The sequence below is a fragment of the Biomphalaria glabrata genome, chromosome 1 (genome assembly GCF_947242115.1).
Source record: "Biomphalaria glabrata chromosome 1, xgBioGlab47.1, whole genome shotgun sequence".
Classification (NCBI taxonomy): domain Eukaryota; kingdom Metazoa; phylum Mollusca; class Gastropoda; family Planorbidae; genus Biomphalaria; species Biomphalaria glabrata.
This window is the reverse complement of record NC_074711.1, coordinates 61,476,963-61,493,594: the sequence shown is the minus strand read 5'-3', so window position 1 is coordinate 61,493,594 and position 16,632 is coordinate 61,476,963. Positions and strand designations below refer to the sequence as shown.

The following is a 16,632-nucleotide window of genomic DNA, read 5'->3' as shown; positions in this document are numbered from 1 at the left end:
TATGCAATCGTCTGCAAATAATCTGACTTTTGTTCCTGAAGTAATGCAATTTGGTAAATCATTTATGTAAATTAAAAATAGTAGTGGACCCAAGACTGTTCCTTGAGGTACACCTGAGTTTACTGTTATCGGTGTTGATTTAGAGCCATTTATTATTACAGTTTGTTCTCTCCCTATCAGAAAGTCTTTAATCCACTGATGCAGTGGACCATTAATGCCGAAATATTTTAATTTTTTAAGCAAACTATGGTGGTGAACTTTGTCAAAAGCCTTAGAAAAATCTAGTAAGATAGCATCTATTTGTTCACTATTATCTAAACCTTTTGAAAAATCATCAATTAGTCCTATTAGTTGTGTTTCACATTTTGTTCCTGAACTAATGCAATTTGGTAAATCATTTATGTAAATTAAAAATAGTAGTGGACCCAAGACTGTTCCTTGAGGTACACCTGAGTTTACTGTTATCGGTGTTGATTTAGAGCCATTTATTATTACAGTTTGTTCTCTCCCTATCAGAAAGTCTTTAATCCACTGATGCAGTGGACCATTAATGCCGAAATATTTTAATTTTTTAAGCAAACTATGGTGGTGAACTTTGTCAAAAGCCTTAGAAAAATCTAGTAAGATAGCATCTATTTGTTCACTATTATCTAAACCTTTTGAAAAATCATCAATTAGTCCTATTAGTTGTGTTTCACATGATCTATATTTCCTAAAGCCATGTTGGTATGGTGTGAGGACATTATGTTTGTCTAAGTGGTTTATGATGTTGCTACATATTATGTGTTCTAGGATTTTACATGTGATGCTGGTAAGTGATACTGGTCTGTAGTTTCCTGGGTCAGATTTTTCTCCTTTTTTAAATAGGGGGGGTGACATTAGCTTCTTTCCAGTCCTTTGGTACTCTGCCCTGGTTAAGTGAAGCCTGAAAGAGTATTTTGAACACTGGGGCTAGCTCATTACTTAGTTCTTTGAGTAATCTAGCTGGAATACCATCAGGTCCAGAAGCTTTATTTGGTTTGGTGTTGGCTAATAGTTTTTGAATTCCATTTTCTTGTACTACTATATCTTCTATGTTGTCTACTTGGTTCAAATTCAGTAATATGTCTTTGTCTCCTGGGGCTGAGAATGCTGATGCAAAGTATTTGTTTAGAATGTTTGCTTTAGTTTCATTATCATTATGTATTATGTTATGTTCATCTTTTAATGGCGCTACGCCTGTTGTTTCCATTTTCTTAGACTTAATGTATGACCATAGGTTTTTGTTGTTATCTTTAGATATTACATTGTTTATGTATTCACTCTGCAGCTGTCTGCTTACTTTTTGGGTTAAGTGTTTAATTTTTATATACTTTTTGTAAACTCTTTCTGCATTAGTTTCTTTAAATTTTCTATAGAGGTTTTCCTTCTGTTTACAAAGCTTCTTTAGTCTATTATTAAACCAGCATTTATTTATTTTGTTTGATGTGTATTTAGTTGGTATATGATTTTCTATAATGCTTTTAAGATGGTTTTTAATGAAATTCCAGAGTTCATCGACTGGTTGGTTAATGTCTTTTTCTAATAAGAATGTTTGTTGAAAGTTTAATGCAGCTTGGTGTAGTTGTGTTAGGTTACATTTATTCCAGAGTAAGATTTTTCTTTTGGGTTTTGTATTGGCTACTGCTTTTATCTGACTGTGTATTTTTATGATCTCATGGTCTGATAGACCAGGGATAATATCATAATCAACTACTAATCCAGGTCTGTTGGTTAAGAAGAGATCTAATGTGTTGTTTAATCTAGTTGTCTTTTTAATGATTTGATCTAAACTTAGGTTGTGTAAAGTGTCTATGAAAAGCTCATTTATGTCCTTAAGGTTTTGGTGTTTATCTATGGTTAGTGTTTTCCAATTTATATCAGGTAGGTTGAAATCACCCATAATCCAAAAAACTGCATTTTTATTTGTCTCTTTAAGTGTAGTAATCTGATTACATAGTTCCTGCATGTATTCTAAACTAGAATTTGGTGGTCTGTAAATGCTGCCTATTATTAGGGATGTTGAGGTGGTATTAATTTTACAAAATGATGATTCTATATTTTTTGAGTTAGGTAAGGTAATTTCTTCTGCTATAAGAGTGTTTTTTATTGCTAAAAGAACTCCTCCATGATTATCAGCCCTATCTTTTCTAAAAATTTCATAATTACTATTGAAAATTTCTGCATTATAAATTTCAGGATGTAGCCAAGTTTCTGTGCCTGCAATTATGTCTGGTTTCTCACATTCTAATAAAATTTCTAAGTCTGCTGTTTTGTTCCTAATGCTTTGAAAATTTATTACTAAGGTTTTAAGGTATTTTGGTGTTACTTCTTTAGTAGGTTTGTTTAGTGAGGCTGTTGTATTAATTTTAGTAGATTTAGGTTTAACAGGAGTGGATCTGGCTAGTGGTTGGTGAGTTTGGTTTGGGATGGTGTTTAGGATGTTGTATGGGTTAGAAGTGTCTGCATCAAAGGAATCAAACAGTCCTGATGTAAACTGAGGTAACCCACACGGTACACAGTGCCATGATGCATCTTTGTTGCCTAAGGCATAATACACAGGTGTATTCATATGGAGACATGATGCATGGTACCATTCATCGCAGGTGTCACATTGAATGGCTTTCTGTTTCATGGTGCATACTTTTTTGCAGATGTTGCATCTATCTTTAGATCTAGGCCCTGGATTTGACTCTACATCTCCTGCTATTAATATTAACAGTGATAGGTATTTATTTCTGCTGTGTCTGATTGAGAACTTCCATTTGTGATGGGTAATCTTCTTTAGTGTTATGGATGTGTATGTTAGGTTATTTTTTAAGTTGCTTTGATCTAAAGTGTGATGATTGATTATGACTGTTGTTTCCTTTTTAAGTTTAGTGTTGACTAAGGCAGATCTGGTTCTGTGTTCAGCTAGTGTGTATTTAGTAATTATTAGGATAAATAGCCAGAGCAATTTCATGATGACTGTTGTTGATTTTAGTTTTTAAAGGGGTCTAGTCTAAATCTAGTTTAAGGTTTACAATGCCTAATTTATGTCTAAATCTAAATTGAAAGCTAATTTACAATGACAATTGAATTAAATCAAATGAAATGGTTTATTAAATTCAAAATATGGACCTAGACCTAATTCTAGATCAATATATTTACGTTACGTGTATAATTAACTATATAGAAGTTTATTTATAGAAGTAAGCAACAACCAAACATACATTTAAGTTAGTACAAAACGGGAGTTTCTACAAATTCAAATATAGCTGCCTATAATTTACGAATAATTGAGCATAGCTTTTGTAATCGTAGGATTGATAATGAGTTGTATGGGTCAGGGTTTACAGCCTGTGGGAATTAAAAAGTAGAGGTTCGGATTTTAATGAGTTCCGCTATGCATGACGCGAGGTTCAACCAGTTTGTAGATATCAATACTAATCAATCCATGTACATATGCTTTCCACAAAATATTATTTTTTACAAAGTTTATATCAATTCCCTCTGTCTGTCTGTCTGTCTGGTAAAAAGTGTGTACACTCATCTCTATCAAACCCATTCTCGGATCAAGTTGAAACATTGCACGATTATTTATTTGCATAGACAATACACGAATCAATGAAAATAAACTAACCAATAAGACAATGAATTACTGGTATTGATTATTTTATTTGATACCAACAAGGGAAACTAATACTTCAGTATTCATTGATATGGCTAATTTGTTGGGTTTAGTCCCCTTAAATAACAGCTAACGCTATTTCTTCTTTAACGCATTCTCCAATCAGGATGATACTTAAAACGTTTTTTTATTGCAACTAACAAACCATGAATCGATAAACAAAAATACTTAATTAGTCAATTAATTATTTGTTGTTGTTTTATTATCTCAAATAAGGAAAATAAATTGTAGGTTATTGATAGATATCGTTTTAAGTGCGGATTTCTTCCCCTTAAGATAAGCTTTGTCTTTTGTATATTTCGCTTGTTAATAGTGTCTTTTAAATAAAATAAGCAAGTTTAATTTCCACCATCTCAAGGTTTCAAGTAAAAAAAAATCGCTGATCAATGCTCGCTTTGACAAGTGCCTTTAGATATTGTTTCTATCACATTTTAATTCCGCAACGGGTAATATGTAATATAAGTTATACAACTTAGTAAATAGACCACAGAAAGTCCGATGAAAAGACATAAGGAATTAGAATGTCCGAACAACTGAGAAAAAGAGACAGAAAGACCTACACTTTCAGTATTAAAGTAAAAGAATAGAACATATCAGACGGACATGCCGACAGAAAAATTTCTCAATTTTGACTGGCAGAAAATACAAGGACACAGATGCTTTGAAAAATGTCCTACCTTGGACACCACAAGTCGGTTCTTTCCTTTTCTGCCTGGACACGAAGTCCAATTGGTCAGGAAGTGCTGACCTCTTGTATACTAGATGTGGATGGGCAGTATCTTTGGTGACGTTGTGTCCCTTGACAGGTTCTATGAGATAGTCCTCACCTTCAATCAACAGGAAACCTCGCTGCAGAGAAAAAAAAGTTCAAATGTTTAGTTTTCCTAAGAAATCGTCACCAGAAGAAAATACCTCATTGGATAGCTGCTGTCGTTACCATTATTTATCAGCGGACTGCTGATAGAAAAAAAAAAGAACTATTGACACAAATACTACACACTCGTCTAACACACTCGTCTAACACATTCGTCTAACACATTCGTCTAACACATTCGTCTAACACACTTGTCTAACACACTCGTCTAACACATTCGTCTAACACATTCGTCTAACACACTCGTCTAACACACTCGTCTAACACATTCGTCTAACACACTCGTCTAACACATTCGTCTAACACACTTGTCTAACACACTCGTCTAACACACTCGTCTAACACATTCGTCTAACACACTCGTCTAACACACTCGTCTAACACACTCGTCTAACACACTTGTCTAACACATTCGTCTAACACATTCGTCTAACACATTCGTCTAACACACTCGTCTAACACACTCGTCTAACACATTCGTCTAACACATTCGTCTAACACATTCGTCTAACACACTCGTCTAACACACTCGTCTAACACATTCGTCTAACACACTCGTCTAACACACTCGTCTAACACACTCGTCTAACACATTCGTCTAACACACTCGTCTAACACATTCGTCTAACACATTCGTCTAACACACTTGTCTAACACACTCGTCTAACACATTCGTCTAACACACTCGTCTAACACACTCGTCTAACACACTCGTCTAACACACTCGTCTAACACATTCGTCTAACACACTCGTCTAACACATTCGTCTAACACACTTGTCTAACACATTCGTCTAACACACTTGTCTAACACACTCGTCTAACGCATTCGTCTAACACACTCGTCTAACACACTCGTCTAACACACTTGTCTAACACACTCGTCTAACACACTTGTCTAACACATTCGTCTAACACATTCGTCTAACACACTCGTCTAACACACTTGTCTAACACATTCGTCTAACACATTCGTCTAACACACTCGTCTAACACACTCGTCTAACACACTTGTCTAACACACACCACAAAAACAAATTCCACAACAACACGAAACAACAACAGTCAAACATAAAAAAATACTTATTAAAACAACAACAAAGCTTATACAAAGTGTATTAGTTTAGGTCAGTCATGTAATTAAATTTGTAGTAGATCTAGACCAACAACAATTAATTTGTGCGATTAGAAATATTTTTACCAATTGTTTTTGTTTAGCGCTCTCTCATGCTTTTAGTTTTCTCACTATGCTATGATCCTATCACCTTTTCACTATGCTATGGTCCTATTACTTTCTCACTACGCTATGGTCCTATCACTTTTTCACTTGCTATGGTCCTATCACTTTCTCACTATGCTATGATCCTATCACTTTCTCACTATGCAATGGTCCTATCACTTTCTCACTACGCTATGATCCTATCACTTTCTCACTATGCTATGGTCCTATCACTTTCTCACTTTGCTATGATCCTATCACTTTCTCACTATGCTATGATCCTATCACTTTCTCACTATGCTATGGTCCTATCACTTTCTCACTATGCTATGATCCTATCACTTTCTCACTATGCTATGATCCTATCACCTTTTCACTATGCTATGGTCCTATCACTTTCTCACTATGCTATGATCTTATCACTTTCTCACTATGCTATGGTCCTATTACTTTCTCACTACGCTATGGTCCTATCACTTTCTCACTATGCTATGGTCCTATCACTTTCTCACTATGCTATGATCCTATCACTTTCTCACTATGCAATGGTCCTATCACTTTCTCACTATGCTATGATCCTATCACTTTCTCACTATGCTATGGTCCTATCACTTTCTCACTATGCTATGATCCTATCACTTTCTCACTATGCTATGGTCCTATCACTTTCTCACTATGCTATGATCCTATCACTTTCTCACTATGCTATGGTCCTATCACTTTCTCACTACGCTATGATCCTATCACTTTCTCACTATGCAATGGTCCTATCACTTTCTCACTACGCTATGATCCTATCACTTTCTCATTATGCTATGATCCTATCACTTTCTCATTATGCTATGATCCTATCACTTTCTCGGTATGCTATGATCCTATTACTTTCTCACTATGCTATGATCCTATCTTTCTCACTATGCTATGATCCTATCACTTTCTCTTTATGCTATGATCCTATCACTTTCTCACTATGCTATGATCCTATCACTTTCTTACTATGCTATGATCCTATCACTTTCTCACTATGCTATGATCCTATCACTTTCTCACTATGCTAGAATCCTATCACTTTCTCACTATGCTATAGTCCTATCACTTATCTGGACCAGGTGGGAACATCGGCGTGGGGAAAAGAGAAAGGTGGATGCGTTAATTTTACTGTCATCCCTTTTTTAAAAGCTTTTACAAAAAAAAAAAAGGGGAACGACCTGAATTTGAACTCATGGTTGAAGCCTCCTCATGCCAACATACTAACCATTCTGCTAGTTAGATGCTTATGACTATAGAAGATTGTATAGTTTTGTATTGTTTGTTAGTTTAAAACTTACTTTAACGCTTATAAAGGGGACTAATTCAGCTTATGCCACCACTTTAGTCAAGTACAATTTCTTTCCCTTGTTCGAGATACCAAACCAAATAATCAACTACCAATAGTTAATTAACTTTTTTTAATGGATTGTGGTGTTGTCAGGTAAAAGAATTAATTGTCCAAAATTTCAGCTTAATCCGAGAGAGAGTTGATATAGGCTTTTTTGTACAAAATGTTTTTTTTTATTTTTGTTTGTATTTAACTTTAATTTAATTTGTTGTTTTCTAGATATGTTTATATCTTAGACACACTTTGGGCTAAAAATAAGTAAGAAGAGATGGAATTCAGATGTGCTGATTTCATTGTTATTGTGTTCTCGTTTCATGCGAAAATTGCCTTTTCCCAGATCACAATGACACAATGGCTACACTGCGCGAAATTGAAAGAAAAGAAAAATATAATTGACACAATTTTCCGATCTCTCGTTCTTGGGTTACTATGCTCTGGAAAACCAACATTTCCATAACAAAGTGATAGGAATGCATCACTAAACGTCTTTGCTTCTTTACTGAGTGTAAATCTTGAAAGATCAGAGCATGTTTTGCTTTCATATCGAAGTGGAGAAGATAATATCAAAATATTCCACTAGGTAAAGTTGTAAGCATTTCCATAGACATAATCTTAGAGAAAAATACTTTCCCTATGGTATTGCGAAATAACAATACATTGCTAGTTGTTATTGATACAGATTTAACAATAAATCAAAGCCCCTTTTTTTTTTTACTGCTACAACAATATCTATTATAATCTGATATTTGGTATTTAAATAGAAATATACAAAAGATCTAGGCTCTGTTGTAAAATATAACCTGATCGCTAAGTGCATCACAAAGCTGATAAAGTTAAGCAACAGTAAGCCTTTATTATTGGAATGTCAATACAGGGAAGATTTTTACTGCCAAAATTTGTTATTCTTTTTTCGACTAGGTTTTATTCTGTTTTTGTATTTCTCAAAACGAAGCATCCCTGTAGGTATCAATAGTTTCTGTAGCTCTATGTGCTACACGAGCTTGGTGGCAGAGTGTCAAAGCGCTTGGCTTTCGTATTTTCTCGGATTTGAATCTCGGTGAAGACGACCCTGAGTCCACCCAACATGACAAGAGTTGGGGAAAGTTGTGCTGGCCACATGACACAGATGTCCTATACATCGCAAGATCTGACAGGCGTAATTTACTTTTTAGTTTTACTCTATGTATTCTATGAAGTATTTTTTTTTTTAAGTTTGGATAAAATCTTTCAATACATCTTGGCGCAAAAATGTTAATTAATTACCAGCTATTTTAACCGAAATGGTTGCAGTCAACGCATGATCATGAGATGGGAGTTAACACTAACATTTATAAACTCGTGCTTCTGCAAATTTAAAAAAAACAAACTTTCTTCGTAAACGTACTCGTTGGAAGCAACACGGGAAAAAACGGCACATTTGCAGCCATAATTTCTCAATATTGTATGATATATTTCTCTTTTCTATATTAAATAAAAATTGATTAATTACCCCAAATGAATTAATTGGTTATTTTTTAAAAACTGATTCATGTTTTGCTTGGGACAAAGGTTTCCACTTGAATGGGTGGAAGGAGAGATGACGTGTACACGATTTGTAGGCCTACCAGACGGAGTGAACTGATACAAGCTTTAACAAAAATAAAGATATAAATCTAAGTTGTTTAAGAGATTGCTTATTAACAAATAGATATAGTACAACCCAATACATTAACGGATTTACAGTATCAAAAGCCAGTGTGGCGTTAATAGTCTACGCTCCGAGAGATTCGTTGAATCAGACAGAAAAAAGTGCAGTCAATGAAACGAGGTGTGAATGGCACGCCATGGCCTTGAGGCATGCAAAACGAGTCTAGAAATATTGTAGAGGCAATTCGATTTTTTTAAGCGGCCTTTCCCAACAGGCGAATCTGGAACCAAACCAGACCCAGGGGAGAGTACTAGATCTAACTACTCTTCTTTGTCACTTCCACAAAAAATATAGTAATACGTAATTACTAAGAAAATCTTTCGCTGCCCCACATCATTATCACATAGGAATGAGTTGTGCCTTTCGCCATCTATACTACTACGATATCCCTTTTCTTGAATTAGCTTACGACAACAGTTTCTCCACGATTCAATTCTATTTGGCTAATGGTTCCATGAGGTTCAACCTTTACGTTGAGTCCTTTTTGTGGATATATTATCGAGTTTAAAATAGTAAAATAATTAATGCCTGATATATTGTGTATGTTCAATCTGTTCATCATTTCTACTTGAAATATTACATTCATCTATTTCTTCATAGGTATTTCCATGACACAACTGGGCATCGGGCCATCAGGTGTAACTTCTGAGACTCTCTAGATATATTCACCACCAGATTCCAATATAACAATATACTATGTTTGCGATCCGGACTCTTGCAAGGTCATATACGACACATCATATAAAGTTTTTAAAATTTCAGGTACCGACAAATGAATTCGAATTTTTACATTTTTGGTATCGACATAGAGTCTACTTGCATTGTTGTCTGTGGATAAGAAGGCAAGAAATCGATGCTATCTTATCTATAAATGTATTAGAGTGAGCTATTAAGTATCGATTCTTAAAGTTTAATTTAAAGTCCATATCACACATTTAGTAGACTAGTTTGAGAAATAGTTTATAAAGGGAATTTCTGATCAATGTAAGAATGACAACTGTGGCTTCAAGAGGAGCTATATGCACATCTTCATGAGTAGATTTGTGTAGCTCTATAAACTTTAAAAGCGCCATGTCCAACAAATTTTGGATCCGCTGCCTGTAGATGTTATCTACGCTCGTGTATAGGTTACGTCTGCTTACTACATGAATGACTTTAAATAGACACACACACACACACTCATTGCTCTAAATGAGATTATTCAATGATATTCACAGCAAGCATGACTTCACACACACACACACACTCAATCGCGGAGACTGAGATTGTATTATTGGCATGCCGTCAAGAAGATGCCCAGGAAAAGGTTGCACAAAGAACAGGAAGTAGATTGTGTAAATGCCCTTCAAAACTCCTCCCCTTTTAATAACTGTTGTTTTTTTTTTTTGTAAGTTATATAATCACATTATAAAACATATTAAAGCGTTATATATATCGCTCGTGTACAATATATGTCTTTTTTATTGCTTCTTCATGGTAAAGTCACTCAGTGGCCTATATAATTACAGCTAGTTAGTATGGAGTATAGTTTAAACTGAATGGATAAAAAAAAAGTTATGATACATGCATCACATGTATTATTATTATTATTATTATTAATTTTTATTTTATTCGCCTTGTTTTTTACAAACCTACAGACCATGTTGATCGTTAGCGAATTTTTCTGCTGCTGAAATCATCGTAAAACACAATCTCTATCTCTTATTAAAAAAAAAATAGTTTTCGTTCATGTTATCACCAAAGTCATCCATGTGTACATCACACTTATCATCCAAACTCTCAGCTGTGTGAGTGCAAGCCTTGGGCTTCACTGCTCAAATAGGATACACACACACATATGGACTATAATAATAAGGCTTGTCTTCGAGCCCGAAGATTAATGAGGAATGCAGTATTTCCCGTGGATACGCAGCCCCAGCTTTGACCTTCATATTTTGCCACACCCAGGGCAAGCATAACCATTGTCCGCCGGTGGTCGATTAACTCTTTCTCTCCTAACTGATGATACCAGCGTTGATTCCACCAGAATGTGGTAAATAATTACGGAGAGAAAGAGTTAAGATTTTCTTTTCGCCGTCTGCGTCTGTCCTCAGCAGAGGATTTTCTTTTTGTCCCGTTCTGAATGTATGCTGCCAGGTGCTCTCTGTCAGCTAAGGCAAGTTGGCGCCTAACTGGTCTTTAAAGCGTCGGGCATCTCTGTTACGTCAACCACCTTTTAACTCACCAAAAAAGACTTTTGGCATACGTTCGTTCCCCATACGGGATACGTGCCCTGCCCAGCGTAACTGGATCTGAGACATGGGTATTAAACTGAGAGCAACTAAGACTACTTGAATGCTTTCAACAAAGATGCTTGCGCTCCATCTTGGCAAGGCCGCACTACAAACAACGATGTCCTTGCAAACGCCAATATGGACTGTATAGAGGGACATAGACTATAAGACCAGAAGTAAACGTCAGGACTTATTTAATGGAGATAAACCAAAAACTGAAAAATTATTTTCTTCTCTAATCTTGCAGACGTGCCTGAAAAATAGACAATAGTTACGCCCTTTAGACTTAAACTCTGCAAAGTTATTGGTTATCTGGCTGATTCGGCAACCCGATGGCATTAGGTAAGAAGGGGAACTTATAAAAATCTGTCCTATCATATGGAGTAGGAAATGTGTCTTTATCTTTAAACTGGTTGTACATAATCACTTCTTTTCTAATGCTGAAAAAAAAAGTGTCTTCACAAATATATAGTTAATATGTTACTTTTTAGATTATTATGTCATTATATACATGAAAAAGTTAAACACAGAAAAATATAGATACCATGCAAACTATTTAAAAAATAAAGAATATCTAAGGAGAAGTACTCCGCACTTACTTATCTTTCATTAATGTACAAGTAATTTCCCTTATTCGATATAAAACAAAATAATTAATTACCAATAATTAATTGACTGATTAGTTAATTTTGTTTCCGATTCATGAATGTTATGTTAGGTACAACAGATAAGTGTCTAAATGTACATCTTGATCCGAGGTTGTGGGAACGATAACATGTTCAATTATCTAAGGGCAAACAAAACTACATAGCGACATCTTTTAAATACTGAAGGATTAATTCCCTTTGTTGGTATCAAACAAAATAATTAATTACCAGAAATCAATTGATTAATTTGTTCATTTTTTTCTAGTGATTCATGCATTGTCTACGCCGATGAATAATTCTGCAAAGTTTCAACTTGATCCGATCATGGATATGGGAGAAATAACGTATAAAAACTTTTTACCAGACGGACAGACAGACAGACAGAGTGAGTTGATAAAGATTTGTAAAAATCCACAGCATTTTAAAATTTACTCTAGATTTGATTGAACTCTACACCACTTCCTAGTCACTTCTCTTATCTTCAGAATTTTTTACCGGTTAAATAAATGAACTTTTTTTTTTCATTTAAGCTTGTGCTTTGTACAGAATTAAGGATAGAAGTAAAAAAAAAAAATTAGAATGCCATAGTTTCTGAAGGTACCGGCAAAGTTAAACAGTCAGCCTTCAAATGGTCTCCGTGTTTGAGTTCATATGAATTTGTTTCTATTCAGAGTCTGGGAAATGAAGCCACTCTTTCTAAACAGTAGACCTTACGATTCTCGAGGGTTCAGCATTTAAAACAAAATTTAGATCAAAAAAAGTTCTGAATGAATTGTAACCGGCATTCAATCCTCTATTGAACTCAAAACACAGACTTTTGTTTGGGTTTTTACTCCCCTTCTGGGATAATGAAACTTATGGATTTTGTAGTTTATAAAGAAGTGGGGGGGGGGGGGGGGACAGGGGGTGTTTTAAGTGGGAAGGGGGGCGGAGAGAGTGAAGAAAAATTAACTTTATTTTAGGAGAGTAAACTTATCCAGGTAGAGAGGTGGAGTAGAGATGGAGTCGTGGCGCTACAACTTGTGTGGATGCCGTTGTAAACGGAGGGAGAGTGGTGGTGGGGTTCAAGTAGGTACAAAAAAGAAAATCAAAGAGATAAAGAAACTCTAACACCGTGGGGATTTTACAGACAGACGTACGTTAAAATTGTGTGCACCGGGTGTCGTCTTGATGGCTAACCTTCCTCCATTTTTGTGAATGAACTAGCAGACGATCATCCAGTTCCCTCCACTTCCCCACCTCTTTTTTTTTTAAATCTAACTTTACGCTTGCATATATCCACATTTCACATGTTTCCTAAATCATTTTAAATGACCGCTAAATAACCCCAAGTAACTTATCTTCATGGAGTCAAACTTCAATATTTTTTTTAAATTATAAAAGGTGCACACAATTAAAAAGAAAAAAACACTTAAAAGAAACGAAACTATATTTCTGACATTTAGCCTTATGTCAAAGAACCTAGATACTACAAAGAATAGGTGTCGCCAGTCAAAGATTGTATACCTTGATAGTGTTTTAAGTTTCTTTGAACCTCGTAGAGCGGTGACACAGTCAGGCCACTTTAACGTCTGAGGCGCCCCAGACCAAGTTCAACAGAGTGTAACCAAATCGTATAGAATTATAATGTATTATAAGCTATTAGAATGTATTTTTATAGTGCTTAGAGATCTTGACCTCAGTCAACTTTTTTTTTGTTCATTTTGATTTTGATTTTTTAGTTTTAAACAATTGGAATGACTAAAACTATAAGACACAGCATTGGAGAAAAAAATTAAGTCTGGACGTGTCCCATGTAGTCAATAAATCACGGCCGGCCTTAGGCATGGGAAAACTAGGCAGTCACCTAGGGTCTGCAATTGCGAAACTTGGATTAATTATAGCAGAGCTCACTATGTCTCTATGTGAACTAGTCTAGCTATAAACGTCGATCGAGGTATAAAGTGTATACATTCGTTAGACTACCTCTGTTAGAAGACCCTTGTTTGGTTTCTTGTGGTGAAAATATCGACACTCTATTTGGAGTCTGGTTTGTTGAAGGTTTATGACATCTGCATGAATATGTTTAAGAAGCTTGTGGAACCCTGGTTACATACTGCGGGCTTTGCTGTATATGGATTTCAGTTAATAATTGGCTTGAATTGACTTACATTAATTGCATACTTTTATTATTTCAGTGTTTATTATTTATTTTGTTTCCTTCGGGGCCGCAAAATTTTACCTAGCCTAAGGCCTCCAGTTACCTAAGTCCGGCCCTGAATAAATAAATAAACAGGTATACGTCATCATTTTGACTTTAATCTAAGAGACTATAGAAAGTGAAGGAGGTACACAATGACTGCTCAGTAATAAAACAACCATTTGTAGTTCCCCACATAGGAATAACAGTTGTTCTTGTGCTGTTTACAAAGCTTACTACAACTCACTATGTCCGTCTGTCTGTCTGTATGCTAAAAAGTTTGTACACGTTTTTTCTCCACACATAATCTCCGATTAAGCTAAAATTTTGAACAATTATTTCTTTTACCTGACAAAACAAGAATCAATGTTAAAAAATTACCAATTAGCTAATTAACTATTGGCAATTAATTATTTTCTTTCGTATCTTGTACAAGGGAAAGAAATCGTACTTGACAGATGTGCTGGTATAAGTTGAAATAGTCACATTTAAAACTCTTGAGCGCCGAGTGAAACTTTTTTATACATAAAGACAAACGATCATGTAAACATTCACCAAGATACCCTCTTCTTCCCTCTCCCTTTCCCAACTGCTCCAGACACGTCATGGGATCCTAGCGCATTAAGAAAGATAAAAGTGAAACAAAAGCAATTGGAAAAAATATTTCTAATCGCACACATTTATTATGTCTAGGTCGATTGTAAGCATGGCTGATCCAAACTAATTGATACAATTGCACTTAATATATAAGCTTTGTTTTCGTTTGTTTTTTTCCAAAACAAATTTTTTGTGTCTGTGTGTGTGTGTATGTGTGTGTGTGTGTCTTCCTTGTGGAATATTACGTTCAGGTCGTCCAAACCAAAAGGAATTTTAACGAAATAACTTCACCAACGTCTTATGTGATGGAAATAACTTCACCAACGTCTTATGTGATGGAAATAACTTCACCAACGTCTTATGTGATGGAAATAACTTCACCAACGTCTTATGTGATGGAAATAACTTCACCAACGTCTTATGTGATGGAAATAACTTCACCAACGTCTTATGTGATGGAAATAACTTCACCAACGTCTTATGTGATGGAAATAACTTCACCAACGTCTTATGTGATGGAAATAACTTCACCAACGTCTTATGTGATGGAAATAACTTCACCAACGTCTTATGTGATGGAAATAACTTCACCAACGTCTTATGTGATGGAAATAACTTCACCAACGTCTTATGTGATGGAAATAACTTCACCAACGTCTTATGTGATGGAAATAACTTCACCAACGTCTTATGTGATGGAAATAACTTCACCAACGTCTTATGTGATGGAAATAACTTCACCAACGTCTTATGTGATGGAAATAACTTCACCAACGTCTTATGTGATGGAAATAACTTCACCAACGTCTTATGTGATGGAAATAACTTCACCAACGTCTTATGTGATGGAAATAACTTCACCAATGTCTTATGTGATGGAAATAACTTCACCAACGTCTTATGTGATGGAAATAACTTCACCAACGTCTTATGTGATGGAAATAACTTCACCAACGTCTTATGTGATGGAAATAACTTCACCAACGTCTTATGTGATGGAAATAACTTCACCAATGTCTTATGTGATGGAAATAACTTCACCAACGTCTTATGTGATGGAAATAACTTCACCATTGTCTTATGTGATGGAAATAACTTCACCAACGTCTTATGTGATGGAAATAGCTGCGATGGCTACTTTAAAATGTGTCTTCACCAGCTACTTTAAAATGTGTCTTCACCAGCTACTTTAAAATGTGTCTTCACCAGCTACTTTAAAATGTGTCTTCACCAGCTACTTTAAAATGTGTCTTCACCAGCTACTTTAAAATGTGTCTTCACCAGCTACTTTAAAATGTGTCTTCACCAGCTACTTTAAAATGTGTCTTCACCAGCTACTTTAAAATGTGTCTTCACCAGCTACTTTAAAATGTGTCTTCACCAGCTACTTTAAAATGTGTCTTCACCAGCTACTTTAAAATGTGTCTTCACCAGCTACTTTAAAATGTGTCTTCACCAGCTACTTTAAAATGTGTCTTCACCAGCTACTTTAAAATGTCTGTTCAGCAGCAACTTATGACTCTCAAAATCTGGATTTGTTTTTTCTTTATGTAGGAATACTGCAGACACATTTTCATTTAACAATAATATATATATTGGCGTTTTGAATTGTCAAGGATCTGTTCTATTATTTTGTTAATATATCATGGGCGTAGCCATGGGGGGGGGGGTTCTTGGGGTTCCAACCCCCCCCCCCCCCCGAAATGAAATCTCCCCCCCCCCCTGGGGGGGAACGGAATAAATTGTGACTGATTTTTGCTTTCATTTTCTTTATTTTAGGTGATATTTTAATACTAAATCATCACTTACCACAGCACAGCCGAGGCAGTTTTGAGTTTAAATCCCCCTACCAGGGGGTTTTGAGATTTAAAAAAACCCTTTCAGGGGGTTTTGATATACAAATCCCTCTACCAGGGGGCTTTGAGTTTAAAAACCCCCTACAGAGGGTTTTGAATTTTAAACCCCCTACCAGAGGTTTTTGCAGTTAAATCCCCCTCTTCTATAAAACAAAACAAAAACAATGCAAACAACAATCCCCAAATTCCAACAGCACAGTTGAGGAAGATTTTGATTTTAAACCCCCCTCCAAAA

General features: G+C 35.4%; 1 protein-coding gene across 1 annotated transcript in view; it reads right to left on the bottom strand.

The window, feature by feature from the left end:
• LOC106072175 (A disintegrin and metalloproteinase with thrombospondin motifs 7-like) overlaps positions 1 to 16,632 on the bottom strand; it is a 175,386-nt gene that overhangs the window by 48,272 nt on the left and 110,482 nt on the right. Inside the window, exon 4 of the mRNA XM_056006094.1 lies at positions 4,366 to 4,537. Within this exon, the coding sequence (XP_055862069.1) occupies positions 4,366 to 4,537 (172 nt within the window). The remainder of the gene's footprint in view (positions 1 to 4,365; positions 4,538 to 16,632) is intronic.